General features: G+C 33.3%; 2 protein-coding genes across 2 annotated transcripts in view; both read right to left on the reverse strand.

The window, feature by feature from the left end:
• LOC111506452 (odorant receptor 4-like) overlaps nt 1–10,530 on the reverse strand; it is a 28,678-nt gene extending 18,148 nt beyond the window's left edge. The window contains exon 1 of the mRNA XM_023161519.2: nt 9,969–10,530. Within this exon, the coding sequence (XP_023017287.2) occupies nt 9,969–10,480 (512 nt within the window). The 5' untranslated portion in view covers nt 10,481–10,530. The remainder of the gene's footprint in view (nt 1–9,968) is intronic.
• A 1,152-nt stretch (nt 10,531–11,682) lies between these two features.
• LOC141480614 (uncharacterized) lies at nt 11,683–18,712 on the reverse strand. The gene is made up of 3 exons (XM_074170806.1): nt 18,598–18,712; nt 17,518–18,085; nt 11,683–11,707 (listed from the first exon to the last, which is right to left on the reverse strand). Exons 1-3 carry the CDS (start codon nt 18,710–18,712, stop codon nt 11,683–11,685), a joined length of 708 nt encoding a protein of 235 aa, XP_074026907.1.
• Nucleotides 18,713–24,238: the final 5,526 nt, after the last annotated feature.

Here is a 24,238-nt window from a genome sequence, read left to right on the forward strand (position 1 = left end):
ATCAAGAAATATTTGCAGACACCCAAAATTATTATAAAAGATCCAAAAGAGGATTAATTAATGAAATAGGTACCTTCTGGAAAGCCATTACTGGTAATCTAGACTCGTCAGATGGCGAATATTACAACAACTGTATTAATACTCACTCAAGACGAACACCAATTAGAAAACCTTTTGAAAAATCAAATATCGGTGACCACATCAGTAATTAGAAATTTCAACATAACTATACATAAACTTCAAATCGATGAAGAAACCCTCAATCGAGATATCAAGCAAATAGAACAATCAATCTATAATATTTCAGACGATCTTGCGTATTACGAAGCACAATTGAAAACATTGAAAATATGTGAAACATTAATGGAAAGCTATCTTTTCTTGGAATCAACTCTTGATGACATATTGAATTCAATAACATTCGCTAGATTGAAAATACTTCACAGTTCAATTATCACTCCTAATGACCTAATGAACTCACTTCAGGAAATTTCTCAATTACTCCATAAAAACAATCTACCTTTACCCACAATGCTCTTACATGTTGCTCAATATATCGAAATCATCGAACTTGAAGCATATCAAGTGGACAAAAGAATTGTTTTTATATTAAAAATTCTACTGATCGAACCAGAAACATACACTCTGTATCGACTTTTACCAATACCAATTCCAGATAACCGAACGGGACTTCATCATATATTATTAACTGTTCAAAAATATATTGCGAGAGATGACGAATCCTTGTTGTACATTTCACTTCAAAATTTAGAAAACTGTAAAACTCTGAATCATGGCGTAAGAATCTGTTCCGATCTACTACCCTACCCGATTGATAGCGAAACTATATGCGAAGCCCAACTATCGAGAAGATTGACCGTCCTCCCGAAAACTTGCTAGTCTTCACTGATCTACGCTACGGAATACAACGTTCAAGAACTGAGTCTAAATTTGTGGCTCTATTTGAAGTCCTACCAATCACCAATAACTGAGAAAATATGGAACCAGTGACACGAGTGGCCAAAAACAATTCCCTGCTAAAACTTCAACCCGGATGCAGCTCATTCGTTGGAAGCACTAGAATTCACTCCAAATACTTCGTCGATAGATATAAGAACGTCACATACAAAAACATGCCGTTCGAATACCATACAGCTGTTGCGATCATCTTCCTGAAAAACGACATCTTTCAGAACTGAAACCGCTGAAACTCAACAAAATCAACGTTGACGAGTTGAACATCGCTCAACATAAATTAAACCAATATTCCGAAGAATTGAATAAACTTATCAATGAGCCGTTTGTGAACAAGCACATATCATGGTTCACATATTGCACTATAACATTGATCATTTTATTAATCATACTTTACATCTTTTGCAAAGATCAGACAGACAACCATCTTATGAATCTTATCATCCCCAGGAGAAGACCTAGTATCAACCTCCAGGAACCTATAGAAGAGGAAATCCAACTCAACACCAGTTTCCACAAGGAAAATGTTTTGTGAAAAGTTGCAGCAAAAAGGAACAACTTTTTGTATGAAAGGGGAGTTGTTATATGCGAATTAGCGTCTCACACGTATTAAATTACAAGCGATAACAGCTTCCTGCTGAAAGTGCTAATTGATCAGTATCAGCAAGATGAACACTTGTGTTCCAGACAAAGCAATTGCTGACACTGTTCAAATATCAAACATATAAATAGACCCTGCGAGGTCAATTATTTATTCCAAGTTTTTCACATTATATTCAAATATTGTATAAAAGTGTACATAAAGAAATAAACCAATTTTTAAAAAGTGTATCGTGAAAAACAAGATATTATATGGGAAAGAAAGTTTTTGGCTTTCTACTACTCCATCTGATACAAAAAAAATGGATGAGAGAATCTTCCAAAGAAAGGAAGGATTAATCAATTTGAAAATAAGTAACTCTATACATGGATGTGTAGATCATGCAAAGAAGTAACTTTCAGACACAAACTGAAAGAAAGTCCTCCTGAAACAGCTACATTCATATAAACATTGAATTACACGAAAGAAAAAATTCTTTCGAAACAAATACTTCTATATGAACACTGAATTATACAGAAGATACTTTTCTCTATTCAGTTTGTATATCGAACATTCGTGGAGGAATAAGAATCAGATATCATTCACATGAGTTCTACTTTGAATGAATGGTAATAAATTGTACTCACATGGAACACTGTCACCCTAACTGGTATACACGTGTTTCGCCTTAAGACACTTGCCCTAAGGCTCTTCAGTACCAAATTGGATAACATTATAGCTTGATAAGCTTGATCTGCTTATGTCATCGATGACATCGTAATGACATTCATTCACCTATTTGATTTAATCCCAGCCATGAGGAATCTTATTTATTTGATTTGAAAGGGTTATATTATTAGGAGTGATTAATTTTTTTGGGAAAGAAAGTTTTTGGCTTTCTACTACTCCATCTGATACAAAAAAAATGGATGAGAGAATCTTCCAAAGAATGGAAGGATCAATCAATTTGAAAATAAGTAACTCTATACATGGATGTGTAGATCATGCAAAGAAGTAACTTTCAGACACAAACTGAAATATATATATATATATATATATATATATATATTTAATTTATATATATATATATATATATTTAATTTATATAATATATTTATATATAATATATTTATTATATATATATATATATATATATATATATATATATATATATATATATATATATAAATAGAGATTTAATCGAGTGTGCATGATATAAATCAAAAATTAAACAATTTGTGGACACACCACTCAAAAAAGGGGGGCAAACCGCGGACACGTGTTTCTGGCTATTGGCCTCATCAGCGCGGTGCAGCCAAGTGTAAAGATGGGAAACACTTGTTTGCCGAAATCAGGAAATAGCCTGGGAATTCTAGGTCTTCTAACTGGAACCATAAATGTGCGGTTGGCTCCTGTTGTTGACTCCGTGCGTTTGTGTTGTTTCCTGATTTTGGCAAACAAGTGTTTCCCATCTTTACACTTGGCTGCACCGCGCTGATGAGGCCAATAGCCAGAAACACGTGTCCGCGGTTTGCCCCCCTTTTTTGAGTGGTGTGTCCACAAATTGTTTAATTTTTGATATATATATATATATATATATATATAAATCTATATATATATATATATATATATATATATATATATACAAAATGAAATTCTTGATGTTGTCAATAGATATAAAAAAAGTTACAATTCACTATCGAAATAGAAAATAATCAGACCCTTTCTTTTCTTGATACAGGAGTTATTCGGGAAGATATATCAATTACTATTCCTTTCACAAAAAATCAGTTGAAATTAATTTAATTACTCTGTTTGAAAAAAAGAATAGAAAAATAAGTACACCCTTCCCTCAAGCAAAAAAATCTCAGACTTCTTAGAGACATATCGATCGATAATTCTTATCCCAGAAAACATCTCAATAAAATAATTTCCATTACTGGCAGTAATACAAATTCTGATGTAATTAACAGAAATGTATGTAATGATAGTTCACCTATCAATATATCTTATAAATCTATACCTAACCTTGGAAATTTATCTTCAAATATCATAAAACTTTTTCATAATGAACAAAATATCAAAATATGCCAAAAAAATATTGAAACTATAAAAAACTTCAATACTAAATTGAAAGATGAAACTGATACAACAAAAAAGTCAAATGTGATTTATAACATTCCTTGTAACAATTGTGACTTGAATTATATTGGAACAACATCTAGAATTCTTAATGATAGAGTAACTTCCATAAAAGTGATATAAAGCTCAATAAAAAATCATGTGCATTAGCGCAACACTCTATAGAAACAGGTCATAAACCAAATTACTCTAATATCAAAGTTTTACATACAGAAAAAAATATTTCCAAACGCCTTTTTCTGGAAATGGTGGAAATTAATAAGTCTTCTGATTGTATGAATAAGAAAACTGACATTGATAACCTCAGCAGTATATATAGTAATTTACCAGAACTACATCAAAAACATGATAATAATGAAAAATGTATCAATCAATAACACTTTCTTTACAGTAAAAAATTATCAAATCATCATACCCATTGGAAAATTACATTTATGTGAAGGTATGACATTTGTCAAACCCACAAAAAAATCGTATTCATGTTAACTTTTACGTCAATTGTTTTTCACTCATTTTTACTGTAAGTATGATTTGTAATGTTATTCAAAGGCGAAAATATTCAAAAATCATTAAATTATAGGCCCTGAAGAAGCTTCCCATTAGAAGCGAAAGCTTGGCAAAGTAAAGCAGAGTTTGATTTTTGATTTTTTGACTGAGATACCCTGTTAATCCATTTTACCATACATTTCTCCAGTCGCTAAGATTATCCACTATATATATATATATATATATATATATATATATATATATATATATATATATATATATATATATATATACAGTGTGACCCATTTAAGATGGAAGCACCCTTATAAAACTTACTTTTTTTAACCGATTGGAATGATTTTTTTTTGTTAGGTAGATATTCAAAAAGTCTATTAGGACACCAAATATCATGAATAAATCTCAATTTCCAGGGCCAACTAATCTTATTTTTCAAGGTCAAAAATCTGAAATAATTACTAGCAATTTTTTTAGAAAAATTCTGACTACACCACTGGATTTGTGACATTTTCAAATGGGTAACATGTAAATTACGTTGAAATGCGTGAATCAATAAAAAAGTTATAAAGGAATGAAATTTGAAAAATATGCCGTTTAATCAACCCACCAATTCATGTTCAGGAATTTTATGAAAAATCTGTATACTCCACTGGATTCAGGATGTCTTGAAATATTACTGATCACAGTTTCATCGAAATCTGTTCGGTAATAAAAAAGTTATAAAGGAATAAAATTTGAAAAATATGTTGTTCAATGGAATTTTAGCAACGTTCTTACTACACCACTGGATTAGGGACAATATTCAACAAAATATTATTTATTCAAATAAAATTCATGAAACGTTTATGGGAGAATCAATTTCCTTTCATAATGTATGTCGAACCATATCAATCAATCAGTTTATCACAACAAACTTTAGTGTCAATAATTTCAAAAGAATCTACAAAAAACTAACTGTAAGTACATTTTTCTAATTGCTACAAACTAGCGGAAAACAATCTTTTATTCACAATCAATATAAAAATAGAAACCAAGAAGATACCGAATTGAAAAATAAATGAGTGCAATTCATATTCTGGTGGCCTCCACCAAACTTCCATCCAATTCAATGCATTTATCATATCGCTTACGAATATTTTTTAAAGTATTCCTCAATTGTTGTGGAGTAATTGCATCGCAAGCTTGCTGAATTCTGGTGCACAGTTCCACTCGATTCCTTGGTCGTGATTTGTAAACCTTTTGTGTAACATAACCCCAAAGGAAAAAATCGAGTGAAGTAAGGTCAGGCGATCTTGGTGGCCATCCAATTAATGTACTCCCCCTTCCTATCCAACGATTAGGGTAATTTTGATTCAGCCAACTCTTCACAATTCCCGCATTATGTATGGAACAACCATCTAACTTAAAATATAAATTCCTTGTTTCTGCAAGGGGAAGTTCATCTATTGCGTCCGAAAATTCATTCCATAAAAATTGTAGGAAAATTGCGCCATTCATGTTGCCGTCGAAAAAGAATGGTCCAATTATCCTTTCATTCAGTATTCCACACCAAACGTTCACTTTTTCTGAATACTGCCTTTTACAGTTTATCACCCAGTTAGGATTTTCAGTGGCCCAATAGCGAATATTTTGTGATGAAACCACTCCATTTGTTGTAAAACTAGCTTCATCACTAAATAAAATTTTCTTTAAAAATTGCCTGTCATTAAGATACTCGCCCTGGGCCCATAAGCAGAATTCCAATCGTTTTTCTTGATCACCTAGTTCCAGAGTATGTAAAAACTTTGGTTTAAATGGCCTCAATTTATTTTTCTTCAGACATCGCCTAACATTCTTCCTAGGTAAGTTTAAATCTAAGCTGGCATCCCTCAAACTACTATTTGGATTATTTCTGAAGTAATCTAATATAGTCTGGTTATTTTCGTTCCTTCTTCGTATGTTGTTCTTTAAAATATATGTGGTTACTGCTCCAGTCCGATTGAAAACTTGGTTTATTTTATGTACCGTGCTGTTACTTATGGCTGGACGATTTGGGTGTCTTTCATTGAATATTCTACTTACTTCTCTTTCACTCCGGTAATCATCACCGGAAAGACGTATAATTTCGATTTTTTCTTGAATTGACAATTGAGCCATTATCTGTTTTTATTTTGAAACACAATTTATTTAGTTCACTAATGGTGCGTAACAAAATGACAATTTAACAAAATGACAATTCATGCGCAAATAAATGGATGAGAAACTGTAAGTCACAGCTGACTTGTTTATTTCATTAATGCATTCTGAATAACAGGCAGTTAAAATTGCAAATCTCATTTTTTGCTATTCAACAAAAAGAAGAAATCACAGCTGATGTTACCTACTGGAATGATAATAATTATTATCCATTGCATATTTTTTTCGTTATAATTTCTATTGGGAGTACATTAGACTTGTCTTATATTGTTGAAATTGTTTTCATGAAGATTAACCAGGAGTTCTCTCCTGATTGTACTTGTTTATGTATCCACTCCACTTCGAGAAATACCTATAGACTATTTTTACCATCATGATTTTCAGATGTTATAATTGTACGACATTGCAATAATCACCCCAATAATTTTTTCAATAATCAACAGTGGTGTAGTAAGAACGTTGTTAAAATTTCATTTTACAACATAGTTTTCAAATTTCATTCCCTTATAACTTTTTTATTACTGAACAGATTTCGATGAAACTGTGACCAGTGATATTTCAAGACATCCTGAATCCAGTGGTGTATTCAGAATTTTCATAAAATTCCTGAACATGAATTGGTGGGTTGATTAAACGGCATATTTTTCAAATTTCATTCCTTTATAACTTTTTTATTGATTGACGCATTTCAACGTAATTTACATGTTACCCATTTGAAAATGTCACAAATCCAGTGGTGTAGTCAGAGTTTTTCTAAAAAAATCGCTAGTAATTTTTTTAGATTTTTGACCTTGAAAAATAAGATTAGTTGGCCCTGGAAATTGAGATTTATTCATGATATTTGGTGTCCTAATAGACTTTTTGAATATCTACCTAACAAAAAAAAACATTCCAATCGGTTGAAAAATGTAAGTTTTATAAAGGTGCTTCCATCTTAAATGGTTCACACTGTATATATATATATATATATATATATATATACGAATATATACGAATATGAAAGTTATTAAGTGTCTTGATATAGAAACAGAAGTTAATATCGAACATAGCACTCAAGAAAGTGGCAAACAATAGACACGTGTTTCGGGCTTTTGGCCCATCATCAGTATGGTGCAGCCAAGTGTGACGATGGGCAACACTTGCTTACCAAAAGATAGAAACAGAAGATAGAAACAGAAGTTAATATCGAACATAGCACTCAAGAAAGTGGCAAACCATATATAGCGTGACTCACGGTCGATGGTAGGTTAGACGTTTCTGGAAAACGCAAAGCATGATTTTTCTGAAAATTTCACCTCTCACATTTCCTTACCTGTTCTATCGATCTTAAATATTTTCAGCATTGCAGCGTTGTCACTTCTATCAAAAAGTTCTAGCTATTATATTTATTTGAATGGAACACCCCACATATTATTACATTTTTGGAATTGCTTTAGTATTTTAATATTTTTTTGTTGATAATGTCCTATACCTATCTCTATCTGTTTTCGAGATAAAAAATAAATTGTGCTGAATATGGTCCAAAACATAGCCTTAATTGAAATTAAGTACATCAGTACCCTCAATACATGAAAAGTTGATATTTTGATGATAGTTTGGACAAACTCGAAATATTCAAATAACACCAAGAAATCGACTCCATATCATACAGGGCGTGCTAGAATTACTATTATTTCCATTGTGCTTAAAAGTAGTCGAAAGTACATTTTTTCAAATGAAACCCCTGTATATTACTCGATAAATTGAAAGATGGTGAAAAATGCTTCATGATGATATACATATATGTTCCTATACCTAAATCGTCAATTTTTTTTTTAAATCCCTTTTTGTGGAAAAATAGTTATTCACGTTTTACCTACAAGTGTTGAAAATGGCATTTTATTTTGTGAGTGTGGATTATTGCAAAACGAGCGTCAGCAAGTGGAGCAAACTCACGAGCAAAATAAAATCACTTTTAACAAATGTATCATACAAATTTTTTTGCATAACGTTACTGCTGATAATAAAAAAAATTATAGGGACCATGAGATTTGAACACACGATCTTTGGATTACAAGGCATATGTTACAACTACATACGCCAACTCACGTTATTTCAAGGAGGATCATTGGTTAGTCATGGAGGACTTTCTACAGTTGGACTGAATACTACTTCGTCATCATCAGTAACTTCACAGGGATTTAATATTACCAATAGCACGAACTGCATGTGTGAACTTTTCTAAATGATTTCTTGGTAGGTGTTCTGATTGAAGTGTTTCTATCAAAGAGATTTTCAGTAACAGTTGTACAAAAAATAATATTTAAAGAATTTGATTTCTAGATAGTCGTGGAAATATCAAGCTTATGACAGTTTGTTGACTTTTATAAGTAATTGATAAATGGTTATTGACGGTGTTTCAAAAAATCGCCAAAAATGAATGCAAATATTGATTATTCAAACGAAGTTCTTATGAAATTATTTATCGAACACGGCAGTGTGATCAAATCATTGCCATAACTTGTAGAAAATGTAACCAATTGTATCCTGAATTAACACCAATGAACGAGAGGGAGTTTGTAAGATTACAAAATAGTTTCCTCAACTATGGCTCCATGTTGAAAGGGCCTTCAACATTACCGAAACCTGTTACTTCAAATGAGGACAATACTGTTAACGTTTTGGCATATTCTTATGCATATCCAGGAGCTTCCATTCGCAGTGCAGAAAAAGATTTAGGTGTATCACATGCTTCAGTACAACGAATTTTGAAAAATTACGAAATGCATCCGTATGAATTTACTAAAGTTCAAGCTCTAAAAGCAGAAGACTTCGAACGTAGAATGCATTTTTGTGAATCCCTTTTGATTCATACACAGGAAGATCGGGAATTTTTGTCAAAAATAATTTGGAGCGACGAATCAAAATTTACGAGGGATGGTATTTTCGATAGAAGGAATGAACATTTTTGTCGCGTTTTTGTACGCGACTTGTGGTTGCTTTTTCAATTTCCTGGGGATCCAGATCTTCAATACTTCGCACTATTCGCCGTCGCAATTCTTTTTTGGTAGGCACTGGAGTACTGTATACCCTTTCCTTCAAAACACCCCATAAAAAAAGTCAAGTGGCGTGAGATCGGGTGATCTCGGTGGCCAATCCCACGGCCCTAAACGCCTAAACCAACGATCGTCGAAGAGTTCGTCAAGTTTCCTGAAAACTTCCTTGGTGGAATGAGCTGGCGCTCCGTCCAGTTGAAACCACGAATTCCTATATTTCTCTAAAGGCAAATTTTCAAGAAAATCGGTCACAGTCGTCCCACAGCCACACTGTGTATGATACGTCTGTGATGACAAAGATATATTAGTCCTAAACATTAGAAATAATCTTTTTCATGAGAAAAATAATTTGTATTATTTTTTATTCCCGATCTTGGAACTAATTTCTGAGGGAGCATACATCAGCCTTAAGACAAGTCAGAAGGTACAGTTAGTTATCTAGAAAGTAGTTCACCATCTGTATCAGCAATAGCAGAAAGTGGAAAAATCTTAGATATATGTATTCAGTGTAGACTTACTTTTTCGAAATTCATTCATTTTCAACATCAGGTACTTACCTTAGAATATGATTATGATAGGTAATACAAAATCTCAAACGATTACTTTCCAACTCTTCTTTTTCACACTGCAATGATTCCAGTATATTCTCTTTGAGGAAGCCAATATGACAAATAAGCAATTCTGTTGTTTCGAATACTAAAAAAGTTATGATTGCTGGAGGTATTACCATATAATTACCGAGGATGTATTGAATCAACAGTATTAAATTCCTTGTTGCTGTAGATACGTTTTCAACAGGTAGCCATATGGGTGATATTGTTCCGCATATTGATTTGCGTTCTATTCCTTCATTGGGATCTTCACAAGATGATTCTAAGACACTTATACACGTGTAAACAATAGTTCCTATAATGCAATATATAGTATAAAGCTTAGAGAGGAATATGCACTGACTTTTCACTTTGTCAAAATTAGCTGGTTTTCCGAATGTATCAATATTTGTTACGTCTTCGAAAAGTCTAGACCATTTCTTACGATGAAACTTGAATAGAATATTAGTTATCATCATGCCGAGGCCACCAACAATAAACGATAAATCTTCACTGATGTCTTCTCCAATATTTTCTGGAAAGTTGAGTAATAATTTGCAACGTCACTTTATCCAAAATCATTTTGCTGAAGTGTATCAAAAGTCAAACTGAAAAGTTACTGCTTAAAATAAACCACTGCAGAGTCCAAATAGTCGAAAACTTGTATTTGTAAAGTCTGTTACAAAATAATTCTTGGATTTTTCATTTTGCTCTTCATTACACTTTTTTAGATTCTGGAAAGTTTTATTTCTGGAAAATCGTTAGGATTATTCTGAGATAACAACCAATTCAAAAGATATTTGGAAAAATATTCTCATGTTTATGAACTCAGGTAGGTGGGAAGCAGCCACAATGCACTCAACTTTTTATTGGTTTATGACATCGTTCGAAAATTATTGATCCAAGAAAAAAATTTCAATACTATGCCCTATACCCATTCTAGAGATTGAAAAATATATTTGCATGTACTACCTTCAATTGATAAACTAGCATGTAAAATGCAGATAATGATGAACATTGTTAATGTCATACAACTCAATACCACACTTATCAAAGATATTAATATTTGCCATGGTTCCTGTGAGTATTCGCGATAAACTAAAAAAAATCTCAATGTTCTGAGACTACTATAAAATGGTTGGTCTCTCTTGATTGGATACATGTTTCAAACGGTAACTCTATAGTGAAACTTTGTAGAATATATCGAATAAATGTATGATTCCTTTTCCAGGTAATGAAGAGTTATGTTGAAATATTCAAGGTGATTTCGCGAAATTATATAGTAGGAAAATGTAAAATTGTGATGTTGAGAGTGGGAATTCGTAATGAGCTTGGGAACATTGAGCTGCACTAATGAATCTTACATAATTCGTTTTCGCTCATTACGAGAGAGTGACAGTCTCTATGAATATTGGGAAATACCATAATATTCAAATTAATTGAATATTGAATCCTCAACTATTCGCAACATTTCGAATACTCAAAAACATCCACAGAGTTACTTAAAGTATTAAATGTAGAATTGAATGACATTAGAACATATTCTAAGTACTTCTTTCAAGGAACTCAATTATTATTAACAAAATATATTGCATTGTGAATGAGACAAAATATTATGAGGACGATGAAATTCGGGAAACACAAACTGAAATGCATTATGGTGGCACCATGCATATACGGTCTACAGAAGTTCTTCTACAGTTCTCCTGGAAAGTAAGTAAATGAAAATAGTTATGGAGCAACACAGTGAGAAAAACATTCTGAAACTATATTTCATTTCGATTCCATAGTGAACTGAATCCACAATTTACTGAATTCACTGAAAAAGATTTTATGTTGATATGAAGATAAAAAAATATTATTACATGAAATTTTCAAAAAATATCCGTCAACCAGAAAAAAAGAATATCCAACCAAATGAACTCTCTTCAGAACTGAAAATTGAGACTAAATTGCCCATTTTCAGTATGCCGATATAATTTTCTACTTTCTCAGCCTCTCTTATTCATTATAGATCTGGTCAAACCTGCAAATATATAGGACGTACCAACAAAATTTGACCCCCCCCTTCAAGGCAGAAACAGAAGTGTAATAAAAAATTTGAAAAAATACGTCGATTATTATTTTTATCAGAACTAATTCTGAGAAAATCATACCCGAAACTTCACCCCCTGTGATCAGCAACAACCCCCCTATGTTTTGCCTGACATGGGGGGTCGAGTGATACACAATTTAAAAGGACTTTTGTCTCTTTATTACCCCTGTGATTTTTTTTGGAATTGGTTCATTCTTTATCGAAAAATTAAATGTTATAGCTTTTATTTAGGAAAAAACAGAAAATTCGATGTCATTCATTCTAATAAGGAAATCAACGACCAATAATATCAGTGGGAACGAAATCAACAGATAAATTGATAAAAATGACCTTCACATAGTCGCAATCGCAGCAATCGGCATTCCCGAAAAATGCTCTGTCGCAGATCTTTTAAATATGTAGGCTTAGTAGAGTACACTTTCGGCTTCAGGTGTCCCTACAGGAAAAGTTCATCGGTGTGAAATCAGGTGATCTAGCTGTCTCATTCGAACATCAAAATGTGGGGGTGCACCATTCTGCTGGAATGTTATTGAATTTTTACAAAATTGTTTTCATTATCTACAATTTGTATAATCATAGGCTCTACACAGTCTCATAATAGATTTGAGTATGTGTCTGTATTGAGGATACTGTAGCGTTTATAAAAACCTACTGTACTTTTCATTTAATTTTCATTTCACCGGAGGTAATCCTAATTGATTTTAAAGAAAGTTTCTGAGGAGTAGGCAATCCAATTTACACCTTTTGCCTCGCTAGGATTTTCACTTCTCATTACACATATGGTATTTAGTTTCTGGTACAGATTGTTAAGTTTTTTTCCAATAGGACCGATTCATTCGGATCCCTTCGAGGTAGATTTTCTATTTCCGTTAAACCGAAAGTCAGGAATGAGATGTTGCCAAAATTATTTGGGTGAATTCCTCAGAATAGACTTGCGCTGTAGGTGATTCTTGATTATGAGAACGGCAAGGAGTGGTGTTATTTTTTGGAAAGGATGAACGAGAATCTCGAGAGGGGATTTGTTGAGTGGTGAGCCGTGTGGTCCATTTTCAAGAACTAGAACGATATCGTTTCGGATATAGTTTCATGTATACATTTTGAGAGTTCCATAAAAGGTTGCACTTCCTGAGGATTCTACTGGGTCACAACCACTTTTCCAGAATGAGCGACGCCATTTCCTTGAAGATGTTATTCGTGATTTTATTGGTTAACGGAACCCTTCATTTAAGAAGGGTTTTAGTATTGGAGACTTTTTACAATAGTTTTTCTGCTGAAGAGCCTCTACAGAATTTGCTTGGAATCATTAAAGAGGGAAAAACAAGGACTTCTTTCTCTGGTTGCCTTACGGAATAGATTTTCAGTTAATATACCGAATGGTGGGTTTTTCATTCGTCCAGTCCGATAAATGTTATTGTCTACGTCCACAAGATAGTCTAAGTCCATATTAATTATTAGAAGAGTACGTGCTCCAAGTCTGTCCCGTTCCTGGTCGAAGAAAACTGCAGCTACAGCTCGACGAGAAACTGACAGGCAAATATTACTTACATTTGACTCATTTTTTTTTGAAAATCACAACTTTTTGCTTCAGAAATAATGTTTTATTAACATGATACAATTATTGAATTTTGAGTTAATCCATTCATAATGTAAACCTGAACTGAGTATACTCTGGTGAGGTAATTTTAATACCATTCCTAATAGTTATTTTATGACAGGAATCTTATAAGTAATAATTTTCCTGATATTTTTACCTGGACTATCCTTAGGTAAATGAAAGCGTATTACGATCATTATTGGATTATTACAATTTGTTTTACACATGATTAAATGGCAAATTTGGAGTACATTCAGATTTTGATTTCTACCCGTATTCAATTTACCAGCCAATATTTTGTGAATGTCAAGTACCTTCAGAATATCTGATTTTTATAGTTTCATTTCATTGCCGTGGTTTAAAGAACTAAATTTGATTAGATTTGGTTTCACAGTCGACCAGATCATGTATCCATTCATTTTATTGACTGTGTGGCGCTCAACTTAAATCTTTATAAAACAAAATATTCAATTGCTGAAATTTCATGATACAGAAAATTTTCTTTGAACGAAATCCATAGTGCATACCGACGAAGAGCTGCCGTACGCAATGTGTCTATCTTTCGAGTAAATAAGTAAATCTTTCGAGTAAATAAAAATAAGTTTTGTATTACATGAAAGATAGGGTCACAATACTTTCAATGAAGAATGGTCCAACAATATGATTACCAAGAATGCCGGCCCAGACATTCAATTTTTGTGAAGTTTATGAATGTGTTTCCACCACCAGATCAGGATTCACATCGCTGCAGTAACGAGAATTGAGTCTATTCACTTCACCATTCAACATGAAGGAACGTTCGCCTGAAAAACATGTATTGGTTTGGGTTATTGGTCAATTTCTTGCTGAACACCTCACAAAACTGAAGTTGACGATCAGGATCATCTTCGTTTATTTCCTGAACTAGCCTTATTTTGAAAGGATGGAATTTGTAGGCTTTCAAAATCCGAAAAACAATAGTAGCTGATTCTCCAGACGCTCTAGTTACTTGTCTGATAAATTGTCGACTATCCATTTGTATATGTACTTGTTGCACTGTTTAGGACCTTCGGTGTAGTAATGAATATTACTGAAGTTTATTCCTCAACACCACTTGGTGATCGAAACACGTGTCGCGGTGTTAAAATAATGGTTCGATGTTAGGAAACTCCAGTAATATTCATTTGTACATGTCCTAAAACTGCAACTTCAACTCTGTCATTTCTGACAGGACACCTTAGTCTACCGCAGTCGCGTGATGGGTATAGAGGTTCCTGACACAGGATGCAGGGCCTGCCGCGAGGCGCCCGAGACCCTAATGCACTTGCTATCAGCATGTCCAGCATATGCGGTCTCGGCCTATATCCATCGACATAACGCGGCCCTAAGAGTGCTATATTACCATCTATGGCACTCTTACGGTATTGACGAGACACCGATGTTGCCCTACGCTCCGGGGGATATTGAATCCGTTGTGGGGAACGAGAAGTGCCGAATGGTAGGTTAGACGTTTCTGGAAAACGCAAAGCATGATTTTTCTGAAAATTTCACCTCTCACATTTCCTTACCTGTTCTATCGATCTTAAATATTTTCAGCATTGCAGCGTTGTCACTTCTATCAAAAAGTTCTAGCTATTATATTTATTTGAATGGAACACCCCACATATTATTACATTTTTGGAATTGCTTTAGTATTTTAATATTTTTTTGTTGATAATGTCCTATACCTATCTCTATCTGTTTTCGAGATAAAAAATAAATTGTGCTGAATATGGTCCAAAACATAGCCTTAATTGAAATTAAGTACATCAGTACCCTCAATACATGAAAAGTTGATATTTTGATGATAGTTTGGACAAACTCGAAATATTCAAATAACACCAAGAAATCGACTCCATATCATACAGGGCGTGCTAGAATTACTATTATTTCCATTGTGCTTAAAAGTAGTCGAAAGTACATTTTTTCAAATGAAACCCCTGTATATTACTCGATAAATTGAAAGATGGTGAAAAATGCTTCATGATGATATACATATATGTTCCTATACCTAAATCGTCAATTTTTTTTTTAAATCCCTTTTTGTGGAAAAATAGTTATTCACGTTTTACCTACAAGTGTTGAAAATGGCATTTTATTTTGTGAGTGTGGATTATTGCAAAACGAGCGTCAGCAAGTGGAGCAAACTCACGAGCAAAATAAAATCACTTTTAACAAATGTATCATACAAATTTTTTTGCATAACGTTACTGCTGATAATAAAAAAAATTATAGGGACCATGAGATTTGAACACACGATCTTTGGATTACAAGGCATATGTTACAACTACATACGCCAACTCACGTTATTTCAAGGAGGATCATTGGTTAGTCATGGAGGACTTTCTACAGTTGGACTGAATACTACTTCGTCATCATCAGTAACTTCACAGGGATTTAATATTACCAATAGCACGAACTGCATGTGTGAACTTTTCTAAATGATTTCTTGGTAGGTGTTCTGATTGAAGTGTTTCTATCAAAGAGATTTTCAGTAACAGTTGTACAAAAAATAATATTTAAAGAATTTGATTTCTAGATAGTCGTGGAAATATCAAGCTTATGACAGTTTGTTGACTTTTATAAGTAATTGATAAATGGTTATTGACGGTGTTTCAAAAAATCGCCAAAAATGAATGCAAATATTGATTATTCAAACGAAGTTCTTATGAAATTATTTATCGAACACGGCAGTGTGATCAAATCATTGCCATAACTTGTAGAAAATGTAACCAATTGTATCCTGAATTAACACCAATGAACGAGAGGGAGTTTGTAAGATTACAAAATAGTTTCCTCAACTATGGCTCCATGTTGAAAGGGCCTTCAACATTACCGAAACCTGTTACTTCAAATGAGGACAATACTGTTAACGTTTTGGCATATTCTTATGCATATCCAGGAGCTTCCATTCGCAGTGCAGAAAAAGATTTAGGTGTATCACATGCTTCAGTACAACGAATTTTGAAAAATTACGAAATGCATCCGTATGAATTTACTAAAGTTCAAGCTCTAAAAGCAGAAGACTTCGAACGTAGAATGCATTTTTGTGAATCCCTTTTGATTCATACACAGGAAGATCGGGAATTTTTGTCAAAAATAATTTGGAGCGACGAATCAAAATTTACGAGGGATGGTATTTTCGATAGAAGGAATGAACATTTTTGTCGCGTTTTTGTACGCGACTTGTGGTTGCTTTTTCAATTTCCTGGGGATCCAGATCTTCAATACTTCGCACTATTCGCCGTCGCAATTCTTTTTTGGTAGGCACTGGAGTACTGTATACCCTTTCCTTCAAAACACCCCATAAAAAAAGTCAAGTGGCGTGAGATCGGGTGATCTCGGTGGCCAATCCCACGGCCCTAAACGCCTAAACCAACGATCGTCGAAGAGTTCGTCAAGTTTCCTGAAAACTTCCTTGGTGGAATGAGCTGGCGCTCCGTCCAGTTGAAACCACGAATTCCTATATTTCTCTAAAGGCAAATTTTCAAGAAAATCGGTCACAGTCGTCCCACAGCTACACTGTGTATGATACGTCTGTGATGACAAAGATATATTAGTCCTAAACATTAGAAATAATCTTTTTCATGAGAAAAATAATTTGTATTATTTTTTATTCCCGATCTTGGAACTAATTTCTGAGGGAGCATACATCAGCCTTAAGACAAGTCAGAAGGTACAGTTAGTTATCTAGAAAGTAGTTCACCATCTGTATCAGCAATAGCAGAAAGTGGAAAAATCTTAGATATATGTATTCAGTGTAGACTTACTTTTTCGAAATTCATTCATTTTCAACATCAGGTACTTACCTTAGAATATGATTATGATAGGTAATACAAAATCTCAAACGATTACTTTCCAACTCTTCTTTTTCACACTGCAATGATTCCAGTATATTCTCTTTGAGGAAGCCAATATGACAAATAAGCAATTCTGTTGTTTCGAATACTAAAAAAGTTATGATTGCTGGAGGTATTACCATATAATTACCGAGGATGTATTGAATCAACAGTATTAAATTCCTTGTTGCTGTAGATACGTTTTCAACAGGTAGCCATATGGGTGATATTGTTCCGCATATTGATTTGCGTTCTATTCCTTCATTGGGATCTTCACAAGATGATTCTAAGACACTTATACACGTGTAAACAATAGTTCCTATAATGCAATATATAGTATAAAGCTTAGAGAGGAATATGCACTGACTTTTCACTTTGTCAAAATTAGCTGGTTTTCCGAATGTATCAATATTTGTTACGTCTTCGAAAAGTCTAGACCATTTCTTACGATGAAACTTGAATAGAATATTAGTTATCATCATGCCGAGGCCACCAACAATAAACGATAAATCTTCACTGATGTCTTCTCCAATATTTTCTGGAAAGTTGAGTAATAATTTGCAACGTCACTTTATCCAAAATCATTTTGCTGAAGTGTATCAAAAGTCAAACTGAAAAGTTACTGCTTAAAATAAACCACTGCAGAGTCCAAATAGTCGAAAACTTGTATTTGTAAAGTCTGTTACAAAATAATTCTTGGACTTTTCATTTTGCTCTTCATTACACTTTTTTAGATTCTGGAAAGTTTTATTCCTGGAAAATCGTTAGGATTATTCTGAGATAACAACCAATTCAAAAGATATTTGGAAAAATATTCTCATGTTTATGAACTCAGGTAGGTGGGAAGCAGCCACAATGCACTCAACTTTTTATTGGTTTATGACATCGTTCGAAAATTATTGATCCAAGAAAAAAATTTCAATACTATGCCCTATACCCATTCTAGAGATTGAAAAATATATTTGCATGTACTACCTTCAATTGATAAACTAGCATGTAAAATGCAGATAATGATGAACATTGTTAATGTCATACAACTCAATACCACACTTATCAAAGATATTAATATTTGCCATGGTTCCTGTGAGTATTCGCGATAAACTAAAAAAAATCTCAATGTTCTGAGACTACTATAAAATGGTTGGTCTCTCTTGATTGGATACATGTTTCAAACGGTAACTCTATAGTGAAACTTTGTAGAATATATCGAATAAATGTATGATTCCTTTTCCAGGTAATGAAGAGTTATGTTGAAATATTCAAGGTGATTTCGCGAAATTATATAGTAGGAAAATGTAAAATTGTGATGTTGAGAGTGGGAATTCGTAATGAGCTTGGGAACATTGAGCTGCACTAATGAATCTTACATAATTCGTTTTCGCTCATTACGAGAGAGTGACAGTCTCTATGAATATTGGGAAATACCATAATATTCAAATTAATTGAATATTGAATCCTCAACTATTCGCAACATTTCGAATACTCAAAAACATCCACAGAGTTACTTAAAGTATTAAATGTAGAATTGAATGACATTAGAACATATTCTAAGTACTTCTTTCAAGGAACTCAATTATTATTAACAAAATATATTGCATTGTGAATGAGACAAAATATTATGAGGACGATGAAATTCGGGAAACACAAACTGAAATGCATTATGGTGGCACCATGCATATACGGTCTACAGAAGTTCTTCTACAGTTCTCCTGGAAAGTAAGTAAATGAAAATAGTTATGGAGCAACACAGTGAGAAAAACATTCTGAAACTATATTTCATTTCGATTCCATAGTGAACTGAATCCACAATTTACTGAATTCACTGAAAAAGATTTTATGTTGATATGAAGATAAAAAAATATTATTACATGAAATTTTCAAAAAATATCCGTCAACCAGAAAAAAAGAATATCCAACCAAATGAACTCTCTTCAGAACTGAAAATTGAGACTAAATTGCCCATTTTCAGTATGCCGATATAATTTTCTACTTTCTCAGCCTCTCTTATTCATTATAGATCTGGTCAAACCTGCAAATATATAGGACGTACCAACAAAATTTGACCCCCCCCTTCAAGGCAGAAACAGAAGTGTAATAAAAAATTTGAAAAAATACGTCGATTATTATTTTTATCAGAACTAATTCTGAGAAAATCATACCCGAAACTTCACCCCCTGTGATCAGCAACAACCCCCCTATGTTTTGCCTGACATGGGGGGTCGAGTGATACACAATTTAAAAGGACTTTTGTCTCTTTATTACCCCTGTGATTTTTTTTGGAATTGGTTCATTCTTTATCGAAAAATTAAATGTTATAGCTTTTATTTAGGAAAAAACAGAAAATTCGATGTCATTCATTCTAATAAGGAAATCAACGACCAATAATATCAGTGGGAACGAAATCAACAGATAAATTGATAAAAATGACCTTCACATAGTCGCAATCGCAGCAATCGGCATTCCCGAAAAATGCTCTGTCGCAGATCTTTTAAATATGTAGGCTTAGTAGAGTACACTTTCGGCTTCAGGTGTCCCTACAGGAAAAGTTCATCGGTGTGAAATCAGGTGATCTAGCTGTCTCATTCGAACATCAAAATGTGGGGGTGCACCATTCTGCTGGAATGTTATTGAATTTTTACAAAATTGTTTTCATTATCTACAATTTGTATAATCATAGGCTCTACACAGTCTCATAATAGATTTGAGTATGTGTCTGTATTGAGGATACTGTAGCGTTTATAAAAACCTACTGTACTTTTCATTTAATTTTCATTTCACCGGAGGTAATCCTAATTGATTTTAAAGAAAGTTTCTGAGGAGTAGGCAATCCAATTTACACCTTTTGCCTCGCTAGGATTTTCACTTCTCATTACACATATGGTATTTAGTTTCTGGTACAGATTGTTAAGTTTTTTTCCAATAGGACCGATTCATTCGGATCCCTTCGAGGTAGATTTTCTATTTCCGTTAAACCGAAAGTCAGGAATGAGATGTTGCCAAAATTATTTGGGTGAATTCCTCAGAATAGACTTGCGCTGTAGGTGATTCTTGATTATGAGAACGGCAAGGAGTGGTGTTATTTTTTGGAAAGGATGAACGAGAATCTCGAGAGGGGATTTGTTGAGTGGTGAGCCGTGTGGTCCATTTTCAAGAACTAGAACGATATCGTTTCGGATATAGTTTCATGTATACATTTTGAGAGTTCCATAAAAGGTTGCACTTCCTGAGGATTCTACTGGGTCACAACCACTTTTCCAGAATGAGCGACGCCATTTCCTTGAAGATGTTATTCGTGATTTTATTGGTTAACGGAACCCTTCATTTAAGAAGGGTTTTAGTATTGGAGACTTTTTACAATAGTTTTTCTGCTGAAGAGCCTCTACAGAATTTGCTTGGAATCATTAAAGAGGGAAAAACAAGGACTTCTTTCTCTGGTTGCCTTACGGAATAGATTTTCAGTTAATATACCGAATGGTGGGTTTTTCATTCGTCCACTCCGATAAATGTTATTGTCTACGTCCACAAGATAGTCTAAGTCCATATTAATTATTAGAAGAGTACGTGCTCCAAGTCTGTCCCGTTCCTGGTCGAAGAAAACTGCAGCTACAGCTCGACGAGAAACTGACAGGCAAATATTACTTACATTTGACTCATTTTTTTTTGAAAATCACAACTTTTTGCTTCAGAAATAATGTTTTATTAACATGATACAATTATTGAATTTTGAGTTAATCCATTCATAATGTAAACCTGAACTGAGTATACTCTGGTGAGGTAATTTTAATACCATTCCTAATAGTTATTTTATGACAGGAATCTTATAAGTAATAATTTTCCTGATATTTTTACCTGGACTATCCTTAGGTAAATGAAAGCGTATTACGATCATTATTGGATTATTACAATTTGTTTTACACATGATTAAATGGCAAATTTGGAGTACATTCAGATTTTGATTTCTACCCGTATTCAATTTACCAGCCAATATTTTGTGAATGTCAAGTACCTTCAGAATATCTGATTTTTATAGTTTCATTTCATTGCCGTGGTTTAAAGAACTAAATTTGATTAGATTTGGTTTCACAGTCGACCAGATCATGTATCCATTCATTTTATTGACTGTGTGGCGCTCAACTTAAATCTTTATAAAACAAAATATTCAATTGCTGAAATTTCATGATACAGAAAATTTTCTTTGAACGAAATCCATAGTGCATACCGACGAAGAGCTGCCGTACGCAATGTGTCTATCTTTCGAGTAAATAAGTAAATCTTTCGAGTAAATAAAAATAAGTTTTGTATTACATGAAAGATAGGGTCACAATACTTTCAATGAAGAATGGTCCAACAATATGATTACCAAGAATGCCGGCCCAGACATTCAATTTTTGTGAAGTTTATGAATGTGTTTCCACCACCAGATCAGGATTCACATCGCTGCAGTAACGAGAATTGAGTCTATTCACTTCACCATTCAACATGAAGGAACGTTCGCCTGAAAAACATGTATTGGTTTGGGTTATTGGTCAATTTCTTGCTGAACACCTCACAAAACTGAAGTTGACGATCAGGATCATCTTCGTTTATTTCCTGAACTAGCCTTATTTTGAAAGGATGGAATTTGTAGGCTTTCAAAATCCGAAAAACAATAGTAGCTGATTCTCCAGACGCTCTAGTTACTTGTCTGATAAATTGTCGACTATCCATTTGTATATGTACTTGTTGCACTGTTTAGGACCTTCGGTGTAGTAATGAATATTACTGGAGTTTATTCCTCAACACCACTTGGTGATCGAAACACGTGTCGCGGTGTTAAAATAATGGTTCGATGTTAGGAAACTCCAGTAATATTCATTTGTACATGTCCTAAAACTGCAACTTCAACTCTGTCATTTCTGACAGGACGGGATGCTTCATGTTTTCTGTTGTGAACAGAACCTGAAGTTCGAAACTCATCCATTAAATGTTTAATGTATTGATGGCTCTGGATGATTAGTATTATGAATTCTTGTAGCAGCTTCAGCACATCCATTATTTCGATAATAGGTAGCAACAATTTCTATTCTTTCTTCAGTGGAATGAACCATTGTGGAACACAGTGAACAAGGATGACTGAGAAATTATTCGTGAAGAAGTGCAGTGGCCAACTATCTAACAATTTAACTTTCGATGCATTCATTCCCGAATAATGCGTTTTCTGTCAAACAAAGTATTATATTGAATCAATCGAATATTGAAAGTATTTGGATGAAATGTATATTGTGACAAAATGTATAAAACATTATGTTCTACAATTTCAATTTATGGGCTGGGTTCAGGACCTAGGTAGACCACTGATTCAAATTTCAAGTTTCTGAAAGTTAATGACGTATTTGTTCACATAACTATTTGTGATATCAGTAAAAGGGTATTTCTCATCAAATTGCGAAATTTGATTCCCGAGTCGAGTCATTGGTGCCGAATCATATGCATTAGCTATGCAAGTCTTTTTTTATTTAATTCATGCTATCTAATACTACTTTTGTTTAAAAAGAGAACATTGCCACTTAAGAAAAAAAAAAGACATGGCCACTTTGTTACAATGAAAGTCATTCCCTCACCTTGTCCCTTAGTACAAAAATATTACCAAAATGCCTGTTCAACTAAAATAAAATCAAAATTTCTCATTAATGAAGTATTGCAAATAAATTAGAAAGATATGTGTTATTCTATGTCAAAACTTTCATTTTACAACGACGGATTTATAAAAAACATAATTCGATTTTAAATATGTCCCGCCAAATAAAATCATTTCCTCACCATATAACGAATATTCGATTTCTGAACGTATCGAACGATATTTTTATACGTAACCCTATGAAATTAGTACCTGACAACACTTTCAAATGTTTCAAAATGGCTATTTCTTCTCAACTATAGATGAGTTAGTGCAATAAAATATTACGTTAAAAATAGTTAAGAGTTACATTTATGACGATCATTACCTCACGTTACATGTATATATTAGGTATTTTAGTATATATGTATATTATTTGTTGTTTGTATGCGTTTTTGAGAGTAATATGCATATTCGAAATGTAAACAACAAATTGAGGTTATGTACCGGCATTCTTGTAGCTTTAGTTAGAATTCGTCATTCCCTCATGGTCATTTCCTCACATTTGGGAGTGAGGAAATGACGGTGGGATGAGGGAATGATTCAGAAAGTATTCTATATTTCTTTTAGATTTTTCATTTATTTCTAGCAACTGGTATTATATAATATTTAATTAAAACCAGGTACAAGTTTATGGTAGCAAAATGACACGGTCAATGAGTTTGAGTGCTGCAGAAAAAAAAATTAGATTATGATAGAAAAAGGGGAGAAAAAATGGAAAATAATACCGAATTTTTGAAAAAACTACGGGAAAAGGACAGATTAAACTATTTAAAGAAAAAAGATATAGGTCAGGTGAAATCAGTTGTACATATGACTGCAAAAACTAAAACAATGGAAAGAAAATAGTAAAGTGTATAGAAATAAAAAAGCTATAATATACAAACATTTACAAAGAGTACTTGATAATACACCCCCACAAAGTCCAGCATCAGATATACAGTATACAGCAAAGTAGAGAAGATGTAGCTGTTCGAAATAGATGACAGATGCGAAGGCGCCGAGCTATTTTGTATGCAAAAATTGTAAATTTGT

The sequence above is a fragment of the Leptinotarsa decemlineata genome, unplaced genomic scaffold (genome assembly GCF_025532065.1).
Source record: "Leptinotarsa decemlineata unplaced genomic scaffold, Ldec_3_MD MMD2_P_RNA_scaffold_9, whole genome shotgun sequence".
Taxonomy (NCBI): domain Eukaryota; kingdom Metazoa; phylum Arthropoda; class Insecta; order Coleoptera; family Chrysomelidae; genus Leptinotarsa; species Leptinotarsa decemlineata.

Coding starts and splice junctions, on each gene's coding strand:
- LOC141480614 (XM_074170806.1), bottom strand. CDS start 18,712: ATGTATCCAATCAAGAGAGACCAACCATTTTATAGTAGTCTCAGAACA. Junction 18,086..18,597: donor AATATTAATATCTTTGATAA/GTGTGGTATTGA, acceptor TCAACTTTCCAG/AAAATATTGGAGAAGACATC. Junction 11,708..17,517: donor TATCATAATCATATTCTAAG/GTAAGTACCTGA, acceptor CTTACTTTCCAG/GAGAACTGTAGAAGAACTTC.